Raw genomic sequence first — 21,245 nt, 5'->3', positions numbered from 1 at the left:
CATGCACTGATCTACAATTGTTATCTCCATTCTACATTGCAACTGTTGATCTGACAAACAGTGCAGACTAGTCTGGAAACTAGCTGTAATCTATTGAATGGAAGCTTTGTATCCACAAGCTCTAAATAAAAGAACCTTAAATAAAAAAGAACTATTGCACCAGATTAAAATTGGGTAGAAATTAGAAAATGAAGTGTCTGGAAGGTGGGGTGGGAAGGACTGGAATAATAACTGTCACAGAGGAATGGAAAGCCACTCAGTGCTGTTATTCAAAGAACATCACATAGTTTCAGCATTAACGTGTATCATTTTGAGCAAAGACAACCGTTTCATTTCAAAACGTTGAAAGCAAATGCATAAGTAGAAATTATTTGAAATTGAAAAAGAGGACTTTTTTGTCCTAACGTATAACTCCAGTAGGAAAAAGATATTGCTGTAATAGCTCTCCCCAAAAAAGGCAGAATTATGTTGGTAATAATTTGCTTTTTGTTTAAAATGAATGTGGGCAGCATGGTGGCGCAGCGCTAGAGTTGCCGCCTTACAGTACTCACAGCGCCAGAGACCCGGGTTTGATCCTGGCTGCGAGTGCTGTCTGTACGGAGTTTGTACCAGCTTTGTGCGTTAATTTGTTTGATATAAATGTAAAAATAATTGGTCACTAATGTGTGTAGGATAGCGTTAATGTGCGGGGATCACTGGTCGGTTCGGATTCGGTGGGCCGAAGGGACTGTTTCCACGCTGTATCTCTAAAAATATTTTAAAAGGAATAGTGGGGAATAAAAGAATGAAATTATTTTATAACCAGTTGAGGATGAGATAAATAGCATGTGACTCAGAACGGAAAATTGGCATTACGATCGTTGGAATTGATGCTTGAGGGGATGACAGATGTGATGGATATTGTGAATGTGGGAAAGCGGGCTATTGAGAAAAGCTTTATTTTGATGCTGCATATATAGAGCAGGCTATGGTTAAGGTCTTTGGTAGGTTGCAGCTGATGTGGCTTTACTGACTGGGTTTAGTTTAGTTTAGGGCCCTTCAGCCCACCGAGTCCACACCGACCAGCGATTCCCGCACACTAAAGGGCCAGTCCCACTTGGGCGTCATTTGCGCGTCATTTACACAACATCATTTACAAGTCACGACGCACGCGGCGCACATCGTGATGCGTGCATTGCGCGCGCATGGCGTGCATTATGCGCGCATGGTGCGTGGTGACGTAGGCAGTGATGCGCACGCCGCTCCAGGATTTTGGGATTCACAAAATCTTCGCGCACCACCTGCATGACGCGCAAATGACGCCCAAATATATTATAGACCTGTTAGTTTGACTTCAGTGGTGGGCAAATTAATGGAAAAGATACTTAGAGATAATATATATAAGCATCTGGATAAACAGGGTCTGATTAGGAACAGTCAACATGGATTTGTGCCTGGAAGGTCATGTTTGACTAATCTTCTTGAATTTTTTTAAGAGGTTACTAGGGAAATTGACGAGGGTAAAGCAGTGGATGTTGTCTATATGGACTTTAGTAAGGCCTTTGACAAGGTTCCTCATGGAAAGTTGGTTAAGAAGGTTAAACTGTTGGGTATAAATGCAGGAATAGCAAGATGGATTCAGCAGTGGCTGAATGGGAGAAGCCAGAGGGTAATGGTGGATGGCTGTTTGTCGGGTTGGAGGCAGGTGACTAGTGGGGTGCCTCAGGGATCTGTGTTGGGTCCTTTGTTGTTTGTCATGTACATCAATGATCTGGATGAAGGGGTGGTAAATTGGATTAGTAAGTATGCAGATGATACCAAGATAGGGGGTGTTGTAGATAATGAAGAGGATTTCCAAAGTCTACAGAGTGATTTAGGCCATTTGGAAAAATGGGCTGAAAGATGGCAGATGGAGTTTAATGCTGATAAATGTGAGGTGTTACACCTTGGCAGGACAAATCAAAATAGGACGTACATGATAAATGGTAGGGGATTGAAGAATACAGTTGAACAGAGGGATCTGGGAATAACCGTGCATAGTTCCTTGAAGGTGGAATCTCATATAGATAGGGTGGTAAAGAAAGCTTTTGGTATGCTAGCCTTTATAAATCAGAGCATTGAGTATAGAAGCTGGGATGTAATGTTAAAATAGTACAAGGCATTGGTGAGACCAAATCTGGAGTATGGTGTACAATTTTGGTCGCCCAATTATAGGAAGGATGTCAACAAAATAGAGAGAGTACAGAGGAGATTTACTAGAATGTTGCCTGGGTTTCAACAACTAAGTTACAGAGATAGGTTGAATAAGTTAGGTCTTTATTCTCTGGAGCGCAGAAGGTTAAGGGGGGACTTGATAGAGGTCTTTAAAATGATGAGAGGGATAGACAGAGTTGATGTGATCAAGCTTTTCCCTTTGAGAATAGGGAAGATTCAAACAAGAGGACATGACTTCAGAATTAAGGGACAGAAGTTTAGGGGTAACATGAGGGGGAACTTCTTTCCTCAGAGAGTGGTAGCGGTGTGGAATGAGCTTCCAGTGGAAGTGGTGGCGGCAGGTTCGTTGGTATCATTTAAAAATAAATTGGATAGGCATATGGATGAGAAGGGAATGGAGGGTTATGGTATGAGTGCAGGCAGGTGGGACTAAGGGAAAAAAGTTGTTCGGCACGGACCTGTAGGGCCGAGATGGCCTGTTTCCGTGCTGTAATTGTTATATGGTTATATGGTTAAGTGGGACAGGCCCTTAACATTATCCTACACATACTAGAGACAATTTACATTTATACCAAGCCAATTTACCTACAAACCTGGACATCTTTGGAGTGTGAGAGGAAACTGGAGATCCCGGAAAAAACCCACACGGTCACGGAAATAATTAATGGGACAAAGGATATGATCAAGATGAATATTTCCCCATGTAACTCAATGTTATTTTTTATTACACTTCTATGAAGCAACTTTGTATGTTTTATGATATTGAAAGTATTAAATAAATGCTCGGTCGGGTCTGGTGACATGGAGGGAGATGTTATATGTAAGCTGTTGAACTTGGACTGATGATACACACAAAATGCTGGAGTAACTCAGCGGGACAGGCAGCATCTCTGGAGAGAAGGAATGGGTGACGTTTTGGGTCGAGACCTTTCTTCAGACTGCTCCACGAACTTGGACTGATGGTCCTTTGAGTAGGAGTCCAAATGCCAGTTTGGGCTGCTAACAGCTTGAAGAATGTTTGTCCATTGTGGACATGATGGGCTGAATGAATCTTCTGTGCCATTTCCTTGTGATTTCTTTGAATTAAAAGTTGCTATAAAGGAATACATGAACACATCGCACAACTTCCTGCAATAGGATTAAACTATTTTGGCAGTCGTTGTCCCCCACAATGATGGACACAGTCCAAGGCAGGGGTCCTCGACCTGACCCTTCCAACTCCATCTTGCAGTAAACTACTTTCAATTCGTGACTCTTTCCATCCACAGCTCCAGATCCAAATGTCCCCATTTCCGTTTTTCTGTATTGTTTTTTAAAACCAAGGCTACTGAACTTTCTTTCTCACTGTGAAAATATTCATAATCTGATTTGATTTTTTTGGAGTGTTTATAAGATCATAAGTTCTTGGAGCAGAATTGGGCCATTCGGCCCATCAGATCTGCTCCACCTTTCGATCATGGCTGATCTATTTTTTCCCTCTCAATCCCATTCTCCTGCCTTCTCCCCATAACCTTTGACACCCTTATGCCCCTGTCCCACTTAGGAAACCTGAACGGATACCTCTGGAGACTTTGCGCCCCACCCAAGGTTTCCGTGCGGTTCCCGGAGGTTTTTGTCAGTCTCCCTAATGGTCGAAAATGGTTTCCGCTTCTTCTATGTTCCGGCGATTATTTCAAAAAATTCAAAACCGGCCGCGACTAAAAATAGGTTGCCGTTTTTAAAATCGGTAATTCTTTAGTCAAAGCCGGTTGCGATGCTAGCTGAAGGTGGTTGCAGGTGGTTGCCGGGGTTGCAGGTAGTGGAAGGTAAACACCGCACGGAAACCTTGGGTGGAGCGCAAAGTCTCCAGAGGTTTCCGTTCAGGTTTCCGAAGTGGGTCAGGGGCATTACTAATCAAGAACCTATCAATAATCTCTGCTTTCAAATTACCCCAATCTTAGCCTCCACAATAGTCTGTGGCAATGAATTCCACAGATTCACCCCCCCTCTGACTAATAAAATTCCTACTCATCTACTTTCTAAGGGATCATCCTTTTATTCTGAAGCAGTGCCCTATGGTCTTAGCCTCATCCACCACTGGAAACATCCTCTCCACTCTATCTAGACCCTTGATTAATCGGTAGGTTTCAATGCGGTCCCTCCTCATCATTCTAAATTCCAGCGAGTACAGGCCCAGAGCCATCAAACGCTCCTCATATGTTATCCCCGGGATCAATCTCGTAAACCACCTCTGGACCCTCTCCAACGCCAGCACATCCTTCCTCAGATATGGGACCAAAAAACTCTGCACAATATTCCAAATGTGGTCTAGTCAACGCCTCAGCCTCAGCATTACATCCTTTACTTTCATGTTCTAGTCCTCATGAAATGAATGCTCACATTTCAATTTCTCTGGAGAAGTGTGATGTAATAGATTTAAGGATATTTTCCAAGTTACTCGTACTTGCTGGAGTTTTGTTCTCTGCTGAAGAAAAATATGAAGGTAAATGCTGAAATAAAAAATATTTAAACACTGGAAATTCAATAGCCCTTTTCACAATGGTGGCAATGTGGTGGCAACCAATTAAAGTGTGGCCACTTATACTATTGGAAATATGGCAGCTACTTCATATGTAGCGTGGATAGGGGAGAAGTAGCGTGGATAGGGGAGAGTAGCGTGGATAGGGGAGAACCAGTGGATGTGGTGTATCTGGACTTCCAGAAGGCTTTCGACAAGGTCCCACATAAGAGATTAGTTTACAAACTTAAAGCACACGGCATTGGGGGTTCAGTATTGATGTGGATAGAGAACTGGCTGGCAAACAGGAAGCAAAGAGTAGGAGTAAACGGGTCCTTTTCACAATGGCAGGCAGTGACTAGTGGGGTACCGCAAGGCTCAGTGCTGGGACCCCAGCTATTTACAATATATATTAATGATCTAGGATGAGGGAATTGAAGGCAATATCTCCAAGTTTGCGGATGACACTAAGCTGGGGGACAGTGTTAGCTGTGAGGAGGATGCTAGGAGACTGCAAGGTGACTTGGATAGGCTGGGTGAGTGGGCGAATGTTTGGCAGATGCAGTATAATGTGGATAAATGTGAGGTTATCCATTTTGGTGGCAAAAACAGGAAAGCAGACTATTATCTAAATGGTGGCCGACTAGGAGAAGGGGAGATGCAGCGAGACCTGGGTGTCATGGTACACCAGTCATTGAAAGTGGGCATGCAGGTGCAGCAGGCAGTGAAGAAAGCGAATGGTATGTTAGCTTTCATAGCAAAAGGATTTGAGTATAGGAGCAGGGAGGTTCTACTGCAGTTGTACAGGGTCTTGGTGAGACCACACCTGGAGTATTGCGTACAGTTTTGGTCTCCAAATCTGAGGAAGGACATTATTACCATAGAGGGAGTGCAGAGAAGGTTCACCAGACTGATTCCTGGGATGTCAGGACTGTCTTATGAAGAAAGACTGGATAGACTTGGTTTATACTCTCTAGAATTTAGGAGATTGAGAGGGGATCTTATAGAAACTTACAAAATTCTTAAGGGGTTGGACAGGCTAGATGCAGGAAGATTGCTCCCGATGTTGGGGAAGTCCAGGACAAGGGGTCACAGCTTAAGGATAAGGGGGAAATCCTTTAAAACCGAGATGAGAAGAACTTTTTTCACACAGAGAGTGGTGAATCTCTGGAACTCCCTGCCACAGAGGGTAGTCGAGGCCAGTTCATTGGCTATATTTAAGAGGGAGTTAGATGTGGCCCTTGTGGCTAAGGGGATCAGAGGGTATGGAGAGAAGGCTACTGAGTTGGATGATCAGCCATGATCATATTGAATGGCGGTGCAGGCTCGAAGGGCCGAATGGCCTACTCCTGCACCTAATTTCTATGTTTCTATGTTTCTATGTTTCATGCAGAGCAAGTTTTCAGAATCTGCAACATGTTAATAACCTGATTATCTTTTTATTAGTGGAATACATATTGAAGAAATAACAAGGAGGCCAATGAGGACAGTACACTTATTGTAGGCAACATGTTCAAAAGTTCTAGGAACAGAATAAGGCCATTCAGCCCATCAAGTCTACTCTGCCATTCATTCATGGCTGATCTCTCTATCCCTCTCAACCCCATTCTGCCTTCTCCCCATAACCTCGGACACCCGTACTAATGAAAAATACGTCAATCTCCACCTCAAAAATATCAATTGGCTTGAACTCCACAGCCGTCTGTGGAAAGAATTCCACAGATTCACCACCTTCGGACTAAGGAACGTTAGTTGCACCTTTTGGTTGCAGATGGTCAAAAATAGTGAAAACCGATCGTATCCAAGAGTCGGTGGAAAATTGGATCCAAAATTGCTCGGTGCCTGGAGACAAAGGTAAAGATGAATGACTGGAAGGGGGAATGGTCAATTGGTAAGTGAATTGCCTACGGTAAATTGCCCCCGGTATGGATAGGTGCTACAATTTGGAGGAAATGGTGGGATTGTGGGGAGAATAGGTTACAAGAGAAATTAGTGGCGGAATGGGATTGCTCTGTGAGCAGGCATGGACTGGAGAAGCTGAATAGCTTCCTACTGGAACATGGAAATTAATTCTATAAATATCAGAAAGACATGGGAGAAGAAAGTCACATATGTCTAGTATTATTATTCTGACAGGACAGCAGTGGTTTACCGAGGCGGTGAAGGAACTGTAAATGCACTCATTGCCGCTTGACCATGTATAATTCTAAATTGCTCCCCCGTATCTTAATTTATTTTTAATGTTAATAAATCTACACATGTTACTCTGGGACCTGTTCACAAGTGATCAGCAGGGTACCTTCAGCAGAGAACTAAACTCCAGCAAGTACAAGTACTTTGGAAATGGATTCATACAGGAAGCAACAACAATTTATGAGATGTATGGGAAGAGATAAAAAGTTATTAAAATACCCACAAATAACACCACTTTACAGTGATTGGTGTAAAGTCACAGCCAAAAAATAACCACGAGGAACTCTATCAGTTTAGTTCAGTTTAGAGATACAGCGCGGAAACAGGCCCTTCGGCCCACCAAGTCCGCGCCGATCAGTGATCGCTGCATACTAACACTATCCTACACACTCTGGGGACAATTTTACATTTACACCAAGCCAATTAACCTACAAATCTGTATGTCTTTGGAGTGTGGGAGGAAACTGAAGATCTCAGTGAAAACCAACGCAGGTCACGGGGAGAACGTACAAACTCAGTGCAGACAGCAGCTGTAGTCAGGATCGAACCTGGGTCTCTGGCGCTGTGAGGCAGCAACTCTACCGCTGCACTGTGGGAACACGGTCATATAAGCATTTTTTTTCTCCTTGTGTAAAATGTTAATGTCTCTTAGTAACTAATGCAGCGCGTCCAAACCATCGGGGGCTTTTATTTGTCTGCATTGGGCTCCACCCCTGATTGAAAGCATCTGTGCTTTTGTTTACTATAACAGATTTCCATTTCCTGCTGTATTTAAAAATAAATTAAAAAATATAGTTCCATATGTATTGAAGGTTGAAACAATAATACACTCCCATGGACCAGGCAGTGCGTGCTGGACATTGAAAATGAAGGCATTCAAGTGGAACAACCCTTAGCAGGGTGCCCATTGTGAAAATCTGAATACATAATGTATTGTTTCTATTTTCACATCACTGGTTAACGTCTAAGAATAAGGCATCATTGTTCAGATATTATCAGGCCTCTGCTGAATGATAGGACTGTATTGTATTTTTGTCTATTAACCCAAGGCTAATAGTTAGAATCTTTTAAATGAACTTTAATAGTTTTCAGGGGATTTGCAGCTCTATTAGAAAAACAAGGTTGGGTTTTTTTTCTCCAGAGATGAATACCATGGTGTTTGCAAATGGAATGAGAATATATCGAATGCATTGTATCCAATTGGAAAAGTGTGGATTTAGCAAGATCCACTTTCTTTACTTCTAGTCATCTATTTTTAAAGCAGTTTGGGATATTTTGGGATCAGAAATGTTGAATAGATTGGAAAAAAATAAACTGAAATGTCCAATGGATAACAAAAGCTGGCATGAGGTTATTGTGATTAAGAAGGAACTGCAGATGCTGGAAAATGGAAGGTGCTGGAGAAACCCGCTGAGTTTCTCCAGCACCTTTGTCTACCATGAGGTGATTGTGAGGCAGTTTTGTTTGAATTGACTAGTTTTGTCATCAACTGGAGCAAACTAACAAGCACCAAAGAGATGGAAGATCTGGGCATGGAAATTGAGATTGGCTCAGAAAGGGAGAAAGGTTGAAGAATTTGGATTTTTGAGATGGACGCAAAGTGAGATTCACAGATACACTTTGAGCCATAATATCAGTCATCCAGCACAAAACATGCCCTTTGGCCCTACTTCCCCATGCCGACCAACATGCCCCGTCTAAGCTAGTCCCACCTGCCTGTGTTTGATCCATATCCCTCTAAATCTTAACTATCCATGTACCCGGCAAAATGTCTTTTAAAACTTGTTGTACCTGCCTTAACTACCTCCTCTGACAGCTCGTTCCATACACCCATATATGTGAAAAGGTTGCCCCTCAGGTTCCTATTAAATCTTTCCCCTCTCACCTTAAACCTTTGTCCACTGGTTCTTGATTCCATTACTCTGGGTAAAAGACTGTGCATTCATCCTATCTATTCCCCCATGAATATACAGCTCTATAAGATCAACCCTCAGCCTCTGGTACTCCAAGGAATAAAGCCCTAGTCTGCCCAAATGCCCCCTATTGCTCAAATCCTAGCAATGTCCTTGGAACTCTTCTCTGCACCCTTTCTAGTTTAACGACATCCTTCCTGTAGCAGGGTGACCAAAGCTGAACACAATACCCCAAAATGTGGCCTCACCAACGTCTTGTACAACTGCAATCTACCATAGCAACGCTGGTAACTTTGCCACCAATGCTCAGAAAGGGCATCATCAGAGGTATTTGAGTGGAGACATAAATCTGGAAGATATTTTAGATATAGGATCACAATAAAACTGCAGAAATTAACCTAAATGAAGAAACTTGTAAATTAATTGCACTGGTAGATAGGTTGCCAGGGTAGGTAGATCAGTATGTTCCAGTAAGGGTGAAAGGCAAACGCAGAAAGAATAGGGAACCTTGGATGATAAAGGATGTTCAAGGTTTGTTCAGAAGAAAAAAGGAAACATGTGGCAGGTATACTAAGATCAACTAAGATCGTGGGAATCTCTTGAGGATGATGGAGTGTGTAGGAGCGAACTTAAGAAACAAAGTAGGAGGACAAAAATGGACCATAAAATATTCGTGCCAATTGAGATTAAATAGAACCCCAATACATTTTACAAAAGACATTCAGACAAAAGAGGGCAACCAGGGAAAGAGTGTGCTTACTTTGGGATCGAGGGGTGATCTATGTGTTATGCTAGACAATGTGGGTGAGGTCCTAGATGAATAATCCACATCCGCCTTCACCAAAGACAATAGCAAGTTCAGGGAGGTAGACACAAAAAACTGCAGATGCTGGTTTAACAAAAAAGACACAAAGTGCTGGAGTACCTCAGTGAGCCATGGAGCATCTCCAGATAACATGGATGGGTGACATTTTGGGTCAGGGTCCTTCTTCAGACTGTAGAGATAATGTGGAACAGGCAAGTATTACGTACGTGGAGGTGTTAGATGTTACTAGACCAACTGCAGACCCGTTGGGTCTGCTCCCCCAACGCACCCATTCCCTACCCGTAGCCCCCATGGGAGGCATTGTCCTCCATCTCAAGCTGTTACCGAACGTAAGATTCCAGCACTCTCCTTGCCTTCCTCAGCAGTGCTCTTTAAAAAAAAATCCAATTGCACTTGCCCTGTGTGTTGCAATAGCAATTCGCCCTCCCCCTCGAGCCATTGTGACGTCATCATTTGAAGCTGGTCGGTTTGAAATTCAAGGTAATTAATCAGTAATAAGTCAAGAAATAAAGCATAACATGTTCAGTGAAAGTGATCTCTGCCTCAAGGGGAAAAATGTGAATCAGAATATGAAAAAATCTTGTGAAAGTTTACATTTTTAAAGCTTTAAACGTGAATAATGTGTCAAATATAGGATGAAAGCTGAGCCATTGTGACGTCATCATTTGAAGCTGGTGGTTTTAATTTCAGTCTTTTGATGTTTTTAAACCTTAATCAGTAATAAATCGAGAAATAAAGTTATGAAATGTTCAGATAAGGTGATCCCAGCCTCGACGGGAAAAATGTCAACCGGAATATGTTAAAATGTTATCGTTACCGTGTAGTTTTTTCGCGAAGATGTAAAGACAGCCACATATACACACTAACAAGATCAGAGCTTTAATAAGTACTAGATGAGACATGAAGGTTGTTGAAACCCGAGGGCAGTGATTTTTGCATCTTTGTCAGGCTCAAGTTAAGTGTCAAAAGACTGTGGGATAGGTAATATTGTTCCTTTATTTGAAGGAATAGCAGGGATAAACCAGGCAACTACAGGCTTGCAAACTAATAACATTCACGAAGACAAGGTGGTAGGAGGCGGATAGGAGGAAAGATGCTTTTCTAATGTTAGCACATGAACTGGTGCTGAGACCCTTGTGGTTTGTGATGTATATCGATTTCGATATGAGTGTAGGTGGTGTGATCAGTGAATGTACAGATGCCAGATTAACAATACTGATCTTGTTCAGTAATTTAAAATTCCGGGCAAGTTTAGAATTTGTATCTCTCGTTTCCCTTTCCCTTGACTCTCAGTCTGAAGAAAGGTCATGACCTGAAATGTCACCTATTCCTTCTCTCCAGAGATGCTGTCTGACCCGTTGACCAGCTTTTTGTGTCTATCTTCAATTTGCATTCTCCACTGGATTATGGGAATAGGGTGCTCAATCACACTGAATCTCGTGCATTGTAACAAATCTGCGCTGAAAAGTTTGCATGCAGAAATATTATCTGTATCTTCCATTTCCTATTGAATTTAATGGACAAAGAGGTAACTGACTACTTCCTCAACTCCTTTCTTGGGATTCCCAAGGTTTCTGATATTGAAACTAATTTGGAACAGAGCCTACAATTGTTTTCTTGTTCAAGGCCACATCTCAAAGCAAAACCTGGTCTTTTGAAAAGCAGTTTGTATTCAAATTTGTGTTAAACACAAAGTGCTGGATAACTCAATGGGTCAGGCAGCATCTGTGGGGACCACGCACAGGTGATATTTCGGGTCGGGATCCTTCTTTAGAGTAGGGGGGAGAAAGCTGGAAAAGAGGTGGAGGGGAGACTAAACTGGCAAGTGGCCTGATTGTCTCCATTTCATCTCCAGCTTTTGTCCAACCATCTGCCAATTAAACCCCACTTCACCAATACTCACTTTTTATTTTTTTATTTATCAAAAAATGTATTCAATTATTAAAAAATAATATTTACATGACAATAAAACAAACCAGAACCCACCACCATAATACAATACGAACAAATATCCTAAATAAACTACTATACAACTATGTTACAATCCCCCTGCGGTGCCCAGCGGTCCCGGAAATACCCCAGGGTGCCCGTGGGCAGGGCGTCATCCCTTTCTAACCCCACCCGGGCACAGACGTACCCCTGGAAAAGGGAAAAGGGGCAGAGCCTCACCTATACTCACTTGTCAGGTTTTGTCCTGCCCGCACCTCTTTTCCAGCTTTCTCCCCCGACTACAGTCAGTCTGAAGAAGGGTCCCAACCCAAAACCTTGTTCTATCTATGTCCTCCAGAGATGCTGCCTGACCTGCTGAGTTGCTCCAGCACTTTATGTTCTATGCAAGATTCCAGCATCTGCAGTTCCTTGTGTCTTCAAACTTGTGTTAATTTTTTTTGATTATTGAACCACACTGAGTGCATTATACACTCACTTACTGATTATCATATGTAACTGATTTCAATGCGTAGGTAGTATTTTTAGTGGGTTCATTTGATTTTGATCTTTCATCAGACCATTTGGCTAAAGTACTGTACATCCAAACACAGTGCATCTTAATATCGCAATTCAGAATTGAGATTAGTTGAAAATGAGATCGAAATATTATACTAAAAACCATATAGCTTCGATTGAATTTATTAAAATAAGAAATTAGGTTGAACAAGAATTATATAATTGCGCCGTATATATCTTACTCATAAATTACATGGCAAAACTATTGGACACAAAAAGCTGGTTTCGGGTCCCTCAACCCGAAACATCACCTGTTCCTTTTCTCCAGAAATGCTGCCTGACCCGCTGAGTTACTCCAGCTTTTTGTGTCTATCTTCGGTTTAAACCAGCATGAAGCCATTAAACCAGTTCCTTCCAACACACTGGCAAAACTATTAGTGGACTGATTTCTAATTTCATTTTAACACCCTTCCCAAATTTTAGTTTTAAGACACGAGTGCAAAGCAAGGTTTAAAACCTGACTCCATTTTTCTGGTTGCCCTGTCAGGCATTATACCCTGGAACGCCTCCCCTGGCAAAGCTTGTGGCTCCAACTTGACCGTTATCTGCAACACATCCGAGGTAAGAAAAGCATCAAAGTACATTTACTGTATGTGGGGCAAGTCACTGCGCAGGAATATGCTCTGGAGCGTGCCTGCCAATCAAAACATTGAACTCTAATCACTGAAGATGTCTGGTAGCCAAAAGTGAGGTTAACCTTGTTTCTCTTCTTTCCAGTTTGATTTGTCCTATCATCTGTTCATCGTAGCTTGTGCTGGAGCTGGTGTGACTGTCATTGCACTGGTGAGTAAAGTCCGAGTGAACTAGACCAAGCACTCTTATCCATTATTCCTGTTTTAAGGTCTACTGAAGTCTATCAAGTCAGGGAATCCTCCAGGTTATTCTTTTCCCTTAAGGTTGGCCGTTGCAGCCTGTGAACGTTTGATGCAACAGTCACTCTGCAGGTCCCTCCTGGAAGCAATGGACTGCCTTATCATTTTATTGGGAAAACTACGCTTGTTAATGACTTCTGCAGAATACTCTCGAGTAACAGAAACACAAACAGAGACCAGCAACTTGATTTTTGTTAGTGAAGATTAGATATTGATAATTGTTTGGGATTGTCCTTCAGTGAAAACCCAAAACCCAAAATAAGTGTAGGAAGGAACTGCAGATGCTGGTTTACACCAAAGATAGACACAAAAAGCTGGAGTAACTCAGTGGGTCAGACAGCATCTCTGGAGAATAAATTCTCCTATTCCTTTTCTCCATGGATGCTGTCTGACCTGCTGAGTTACTCCAGCTTTTTGTGTCTAATTTGTAGAGCCAGCTCTGCATATGGGGAAACACTGCAGACATTTCTCTCAGGAGTATGTCATTATTTTGGGGGTTCAACTGTGCTCCTGTGGGAAGTTCAGACGTCTTCAACTGCAGTCACATCAGCCAAATTCCTCAAAACCTCGTGTTTCCGTCCTTGCTCCTGCAGCCAGGAAGTGGAGACGTGAGTGGAGAATTAAAATCGGGTTGCGAGTCAGGGTTGATGAATCTTAATGAGGACCATCTGTGAGAAACGTGAAGCATAGCTACCCAGCTTAGGCATGAGGTGGAAGAATGAATTCTTGTGCTTTTTCTGCCACAAGTTAGGGAGATGTTGGGTGTTTGCCTTCTTCCAAAGTGAGAGGTAACTTTCTCAAACCAGGGATTAAAACAGTTTACCACGAGGCCCATGATCTAGTTGAAATACCACATAAAGACAGAGGATGGCAAAGAAAGATGATAAAAAACTAGTTCATCTTCAGAAATATTAAAATGATAAAAGGTAGACAAAAGTGCTGGAGAAACTCAGCGGGTGCAGCAGCATCTATGGAGCAAAGGAAATAGGCAACGTTTCGGGCCGAAACCCTTCTGAAGTCTGAAGAAGGGTTTCGGCCCGAAACGTTGCCTATTTCCTTCGCTCCATAGATGTTGCTGCACCCGCTGAATTTCTCCAGCACTTTTATCTACCTTCGATTTTCCAGCATCTGCAGTTCCTTCTTAAAATGATAAAACCTTGGAATAGTTTAAGTTGTAGGCACAATTTGCATTAACAAAACTGACCCGCTGAGTTACTCCAGCATTTTTAATAAAACTATCAAGTTGGATCTAAAATCAGCTGCTGGCTATATGTTGGTCTACTAGTTTTAACTTTATAATAAAAATGGTTTGCCGACTTCATAACTGCAGCAGCATAAAAGTTACTTTCAAAACAACACTTTATGGTGACACAGTGACTTGCAGGCAGTAGATTCATACAGGAAGTCTCTATATTAATCCAGTAAAATAACTGGATCAATGACAGCTACAGCGTGGAGGTAGTGTGTTGCCTGCATCACTATTATATATAGGGAGACATCTAATGAGTCTGGGGTAAACTAGACAATTTAAGTTTTCTCTCTTCCCTCAAATCACTCCCATCACTGATTTGTAATTTCATCCTATCATCTGTCCCACATTTAGTTGAAGGCATGAGTGCAATGCAAGGTATATTTTGCTTCTATTTCCTATTTTGCAATATATTTTTTCTTTCCTACTTTGAGCAGATCAACCCGTCCACTCTCAGTTTTACGCAGACACAAAAGTCTGCAGATGCTGGAAATTGCTGCATAAAGCAAACTGCTGGAGGAACTCTGTGAGTCAGGAGGCATCTATGGAGGGGAATTGACAGTTGAAGTTACAGGTCGATGATTCCTCTGGAGTAAAAGAGTGGAGGGGAGAGATATCCAGTGTAAAGAGGTGAGGGGAGGATGGGGGCAAGATCTGACAAGTGAGAGACGGATCCAGGTGAGAAGGGGTAGATTGGTGGAGGGAGTCAGAAGGGGGAAGAGAGAGGGTGTGAAGATAACAACCCAGGCTGGGATGTGGTTGGTAGAGGTAACTAGGGTTCCCACTCTTCTCCAACTCGAGAGCAGACCATTGCATCCAATCCACTTAGAAGATTTCTGGTTTCTTAATATCCTGATGGCAAAGGAAAGTTTGGATGACACAGATCTGGGTGGCAGTGTGAGGCTGCAGGGTGACTTGGATAGGTTGGGTGAGTGGGCAGATGCATGGCTGAAGTAGTATAATGTGGACAAATGTGAGGTTATCTGCTTTAGTGGCAAGAACAAGGCAGCATATTATCATCTGAATGGTGTCAGATTAGGAAAATGGGGGGTGCAACAAGACCTGGGTGTCCTTGTACATCAGTCACAGAAATGAGGCATGCGGGTACAGCAGGCAGAGAAGAAAGCAAAATGGCATGTTGGCCTTCATAGCGAGTGAAATGTGGTATTGCGTGCAGTTTTGGTCTCCCAATTTGAGGAAGGACATTCTTGCTATTGAGGGAGTACAGCGTAGGTTCACCAGGTTAATTCCCGGGGTGACGGGATTGATATATGATGAAAGAAAGGATCGACTGGGCTTGTATTGAGAATTTAGAATCATGAGAGATGATCTTATAGAAATATATAAAATTCTTAAGGTATTGGACAGGCTAGATGCAGGAAAAATGTTCCCGATGTTGGGGGAGTCCAGAACCAGGGGTCACAGTTTAAGAATAAGGGGTGGGTCATTTAGGACTGAGATACGGAAAAACTTCTTCACCCAGAGAGTTGTGAATCTGTGGAATTCTCTGCCTCAGAAATAAGTGGAGGCCGATTCTCTGGATATTTTCAAGAGAGTTAGAGCTCTTAGGGCTAACAGAATCAAGGGATATGGGGAAAAAGCGTGAACAGGGTACTTATTTTGGATGAGCAGCCATGACATATTGAGGGGCAGTGCTGGCTCAAAGGGCCGAATGGCCTACTCCTGCACCTATGTTCTATGTTTCTAATATAGGACCAAATAAAGGAGGTGGGGTGGGCAAATGGGTACACAGGAGGGGATCTGATGGGTGGAGAGAGGATGATGGGCAGAAGGGGTGAGATAGGAAGAAGCTGGGTGACAGGAGGCAGTGTTTAGTTTGGTTTAGAGATACAGCGTGGAAACAGTCCCTTCAGCCCGCGCCGACCAGCGATCCGCGCACATTGACACTATCCTACGCACACTAGGGACAATTTACATTTATACCAAGCCAATTAACCTACAATCCTGTACATCTTCGGAATTTGGGAGGAAAGCGAAGATCTCGGAGAAACCCCACGTGGGTCACGGGGAGAACGTGCAAACTCTGTACAGGCAGCACTAATAGTCGGGATCGAACCCGGGTCTCTGGCGCTGTAAAGCAGCAACTCTGCCACCGTGCTACCCTTGTGTTGTGGGAAAGAAGGGTATGAGTGGGAGAACGTGGGTGGAGAGAGGGACTGAGGGGGAGCAGGTTCACTTGAAATTAGACAATTCCATTTTTACGACCTCAGATTGTTGGACACCGAGGTGGAATATGAGATGCTGTCCCCCTAGTTTGCAATTGGTCTCGCACTGGCAGTGGATGAGGCCGAGGATAGAAAGGCCACTGAGGGAATGGAGGAGGAATTTGAAAGGGCTGGCAGGTGGCCATGGCACAGAATCTAGTCCACACTTGGTTTCACCAATGTACGGGAGGCCACTTCAAAGGCGCTGAATGCAAAAGAGGAGGTTGCAGGATGTGCAACTCAATCTCTGCTCCCCTTCAGGGCTGTTTAAGTCCCTGGATGGTGGTGAGGGAGGATGTGTACAGTGCCTGAGTAGGGGTGGGAGAACCAGGAGGTTGCAAAGAAAGTGATCCCTGCAGAAAGCAGTGGTGAGGAGGGGAAGATGTGACTGGTGGTGGGATCTCCGCCAGTCTCTCCCTCCCACCTGACTCCATTCACCAATCCACCTATTGTGTGTGTCCCTCCTCTCAACTCATTATACTGGCTGTCACCCCCTCGCTCCTTCAGCCAAGAGGAATGGTCTCGACCTGTCCATTTCCCTCCACAGATGCCTCCTGACCTACAGAGTTCTTCCAGAAGCTTGTTTTTGTCTTTCATTTTCAGTTATTTTGCATTCTTTGAGGGTACTTTTTGAATGCTGTCTAAAGGGACTTTTGTATAGTTCTATACACTTGATCTTGGAGATACAGTGCACAATCAGGCCCACCGAGTCCGCATCGACCAGCGATCCCTGCACACTAACACTATCCTACACACACTAGGGACTATTATACAATGACACCAAGCCAATTAAACTACAAACCTGTACAGCTTTGGTGTGTGGGAGGAAACCGGAGATCCCGGAGAAAACCCACGCAGTTCCCGGGGAGAAGGTACAAACTCCGTACTGACAGCACACGTAGTGAGGATTATATCGGGGTCTCTGGCACTGTTAAGCAGCAACTCTACCACTGTGCCACCACTACCAAAAATCTAGCAAAAATTCAACTATGGTTATTGTTTTAGATGTCTCCAATACTGTTCTAGGGCTGAAATTAGTCTATTGTTTTCTAATCTCAGTTTATTTAATTGGAAAATGTTAAGGCTGAATGCACACTCTGCAAACCTTTAACTGTGGAACTCCTCTTCAGTGCTTTGCGATATTCCTATTACACTCTGCTCAGTATGTGATTTGTGTTTGTATCTGTTAATGAATGCAGCTTGTATCCAATTTAGGATTTTAAAAATGTTGCCCGTTCCAGAAATTTGCACTGCGCATTCTAAAAAAACTTTGTTAAAGTCATATTAATTGTAAGAGCCTAAAATGCTTGCAGTTATTTCTGCCAATGTGGGTGGATTTTTGTTGTTGCTGCAAGGCGTCTGCGTGGATTTGCAGTGTTATGCCTAGGGTGTTGATATTGGTGAGCACTGTCTTATCACTTGTTCTGTTTCCTTCTCCCAGCTCATCTACATGATGGCTACCACATATAACTTTGCTGTTTTGAAGTTTAAGAGTCGAGAAGACTGCTGCACAAAATTCTAAGTTGCTATAGAAGCAGTATACAGAGCTCCATGAGCTGCATTGTGTAGCGTCAACTACCACTCACACCATGGACTAAAACAGAATTTATTAATCTGCATTTTGCAAATGAAAATTTGTAAATAGCATAAGAAAGCTTCATTTAGTATCAACTCACTCTTTTTAGTTTCTTATTTTAACTAACAGCCACCACGAGAGTGTAAGATCTGGCTATTTTTGTTTTCTAATGTGGGGATCCAGCAGATAAAATCACCAGTGGCAGAAAACATAGTGAGGAATACAAATTGCGATCCCAATCCAATGGTTCTAAATAGATTGTTCCAAGGTCCACCTGGAAGCCAACAATTGGTTTTATCTGCCATTTAATAAATCAATTTACCTCTTGCCAGTCAATTTGCCAATACTAAGCAAATTTCTCAACAACCAAACATATTTTGAAAAGGCTTAAGTCTGAAAACACATAGTAGATATTAGTTTGGTGTCATTATACATCAATACAAATATATGTACATTGAAATGTAGCATATCACAATAGACAAGAGGGATTGCCATTATAGTTGAGCAAGATTTTAAGGCTTGCAAACATTTGGAGTATCAGGCTATATTTTAAAACTCACTTTCATATTTCTATATTTTATAACCTGTGTGTTTTGGAAATTTGACTGGAGCTAAGTTGCGGAGAATGTCGTTTAATAATCTTTGGATAAAATAAAAACAGAAAATTCTGGAATACTCCGCAAATTCAGTAGCATCTGCTAGCTTGCAAACAACGTTTTTTTTACTGTATCTCAGTATCCATGACTATAAATAAACCAATGTTAACAAGCATCACTCATCTGAAACGGTAAGATTATACATTATTGCCGAGTCCCAAACTTTTCATTGACATACAAATCTAATGTAGATTTATGCCTCCTTTAGTTACCAGCACAATAGTTTTTCAGATAAACTTTACGGTCATTGATGACAAAGTCAGAACATACTCCAAAACGCTTTTCTATAGAGCCTTTAATTTTAAACAATCTCCTGTTAACAGAACTAGCTCTTTGTCTTGTGCATATTTGACCAAGGACAACTTAAGGATATAATTAGAAATACAGACATTTTAGTTGTCACAAACGCACATTTTTCTATTTTGTTTTAATTTTCAAACAAATATAAATTTAGATTTTGGACATATTAATGCACTCTTTCAGTTAGTCTTTTCACCATCTTTGGCATCTTACACTGTCCCAATGAAACTCAAAGTACATTTGAGGCGCTGCACCTCTTCGCCTGATAGACAATGCATGAACAATATCAGTTGATTAGCATTTCTAGTTCCTCCCTGTTACATTCCCCACATTCATAGTTTTATTTTCATGGTCATTTCTGATTATTTTTCAGCCTCACCCAGCCATTACTTTTCCTCCAGATCTCTTTTGTCATTTGCTAACCCCTTTGCTACCATCTCTCATTCTAAATTACAAATGGAATGATAGTAATTTGACCTCCGTGACAAATTTTAAAATTAGTTTGATCTCTAACTTTGATCTCAAAGTTACAATACGAGGTATTTGACCTGAAACATTAACTCTGTTATTCATTCTACAGATGCTGCTTGACATGCTGAGTATTCCATCACTTGGTTTTATTCCTGTTTCGATTGTTTAGTTTGTATTGGATGATAGTTTAAAACCACGTAAATTTCTAACTCAACGCTATAAAAGGTTTTATGCAGGGGGGAACGTGTAACAATAAAACATTATAAAATTATACACTCGCCACCCAAAAAATTACTGAACAAAGTACTTTATGTTGCAATGGAGCAGCTTAAAAATTATATTGAGACAGCAAGTTCTCTTGATCATTAAATCATTGATCAAGAGCAAACGATTAGTTGAGTTTAATAAACAGTTGTGGTCCTGGAAATAGATTCTATGAATAGCCAGATCATACATCTGACACAAGGCAAAGATGTTTCAGTTGTGGAAACATAGAGAAGGTGAGAAATAGATATGCTTGGTTTAAAATAAAATGTTGTGAAATGTAGGTGTCTTTGGCCCAACCTTGACTCCCAAACCCCTTCTTCCACCAAGTAGGTTTCTTCATTATGAAGCTGAGAATACACCTTACTGCAGCTTAGTAAGCGATTAAGAAAGACTACATTAAATACTAATAGCATTTTCCCTTGCAGTCAGTGTTGGCGGCCAAGAAATAGTTAATTGTATCTTGTAATTAAGTGTAACACTTGCCTTTGCCAGAAAACTTTTTTTAAATCTTCAAATGTGCCATTATAATATTTGTTAACCTCAAAACTGCATGCTTTACACTTGTTTTTTTTTTAGTTACCTTTTGTTACAAAGGTTCCCACTTTTCAGCATTATTTAATTTTCTTAATACAGTATTTTGCAATTGTATGTATAGACACTTTATTGACTTTCAGTCATTTTTTTCTTCATATACTCAAAATAAACATGCTTTCTTTACAAAATCGCTGCCTTTTCGTGATTTTCATCATCCTCTAGTCAGTTATGCTTTTAGGGATTATACACGGTGTTCTTTATTATTCATCTCCACCCCAGTTTGAACTCACCAGTCCACTTCCTCCTTCAGTGGGAATGGTGGATACACTGATGAGCACATTTCTGTATACCTTATAACTCTGCACCAATGGCCATTTGGCCATCAAGGAGCAACAGTAATATGGACAGACTCTCCTGCATCCATCATTTTCACCACATTTTTAGCACTGCAAGATTTTAATTTCAGTTAAGAATCAAAGACAGTTTTGAAGGATATTTCAGCATTGTTTTAAGTCGTTCTGTTTTACATTTACATAGCTTTTCCTTTAAGGCACAAAATGTATTGTAAGATATTCTGTATTGTTTTGAAACTGCACTTTGTCACATATTATATGACTATAACATGCATACACTGCAAGTCTGATTTGTAACCATGTTGCAGTTGTTAACAATCGAGAAAGTATATCAACCAAAAATCTTAAGTAAGCTAGTCAGTTAAGAATTACTATCATGATCGGCAGTAATTGTTCAGTTAGATTTTTCTTTCTCCGGTGACTATCATATCTTCCCTCTTTTGGTATAATAAGAAACTAAGAATAGGGCTTATCCCATCACTGTACCTTTTAATCGATTGAACAATGGTACTCTGGGAGTCTCTCAATATTTGGTCAGGTACTAGTTGTATTATTTTGCTCCAAGAGAGATAAATAAGGAAGGTGAATGAGTTACTAACCCTGACTCAATTAGGT

General features: G+C 41.7%; 1 protein-coding gene across 4 annotated transcripts in view; it reads left to right on the top strand.

The window, feature by feature from the left end:
* Positions 1-21,245, top strand: part of gpm6b (glycoprotein M6B) — a 186,252-nt gene that overhangs the window by 162,214 nt on the left and 2,793 nt on the right. For 2 of the 4 annotated variants that reach the window (XM_033033350.1, XM_033033349.1), the window contains 3 exons: positions 12,615-12,688; positions 12,845-12,910; positions 17,915-20,465. In XM_033033350.1, coding sequence (XP_032889241.1) covers positions 12,615-12,688; positions 12,845-12,910; positions 17,915-17,995 — 221 coding nt within the window. In that variant the 3' untranslated portion in view covers positions 17,996-20,465. Of the gene's footprint in view, positions 1-12,614; positions 12,689-12,844; positions 12,911-17,914; positions 20,466-21,245 lie in introns of those variants that run through there. The other 2 variants (XM_033033352.1, XM_033033348.1) reach the window with 1 other exon arrangement.

The sequence above is a fragment of the Amblyraja radiata genome, chromosome 14 (assembly GCF_010909765.2).
Source record: "Amblyraja radiata isolate CabotCenter1 chromosome 14, sAmbRad1.1.pri, whole genome shotgun sequence".
Classification (NCBI taxonomy): Eukaryota; Metazoa; Chordata; class Chondrichthyes; order Rajiformes; family Rajidae; genus Amblyraja; species Amblyraja radiata.
The sequence above is the reverse complement of the archived record's forward strand: the minus strand, read 5'-3'. Positions and strand labels throughout refer to the sequence as shown.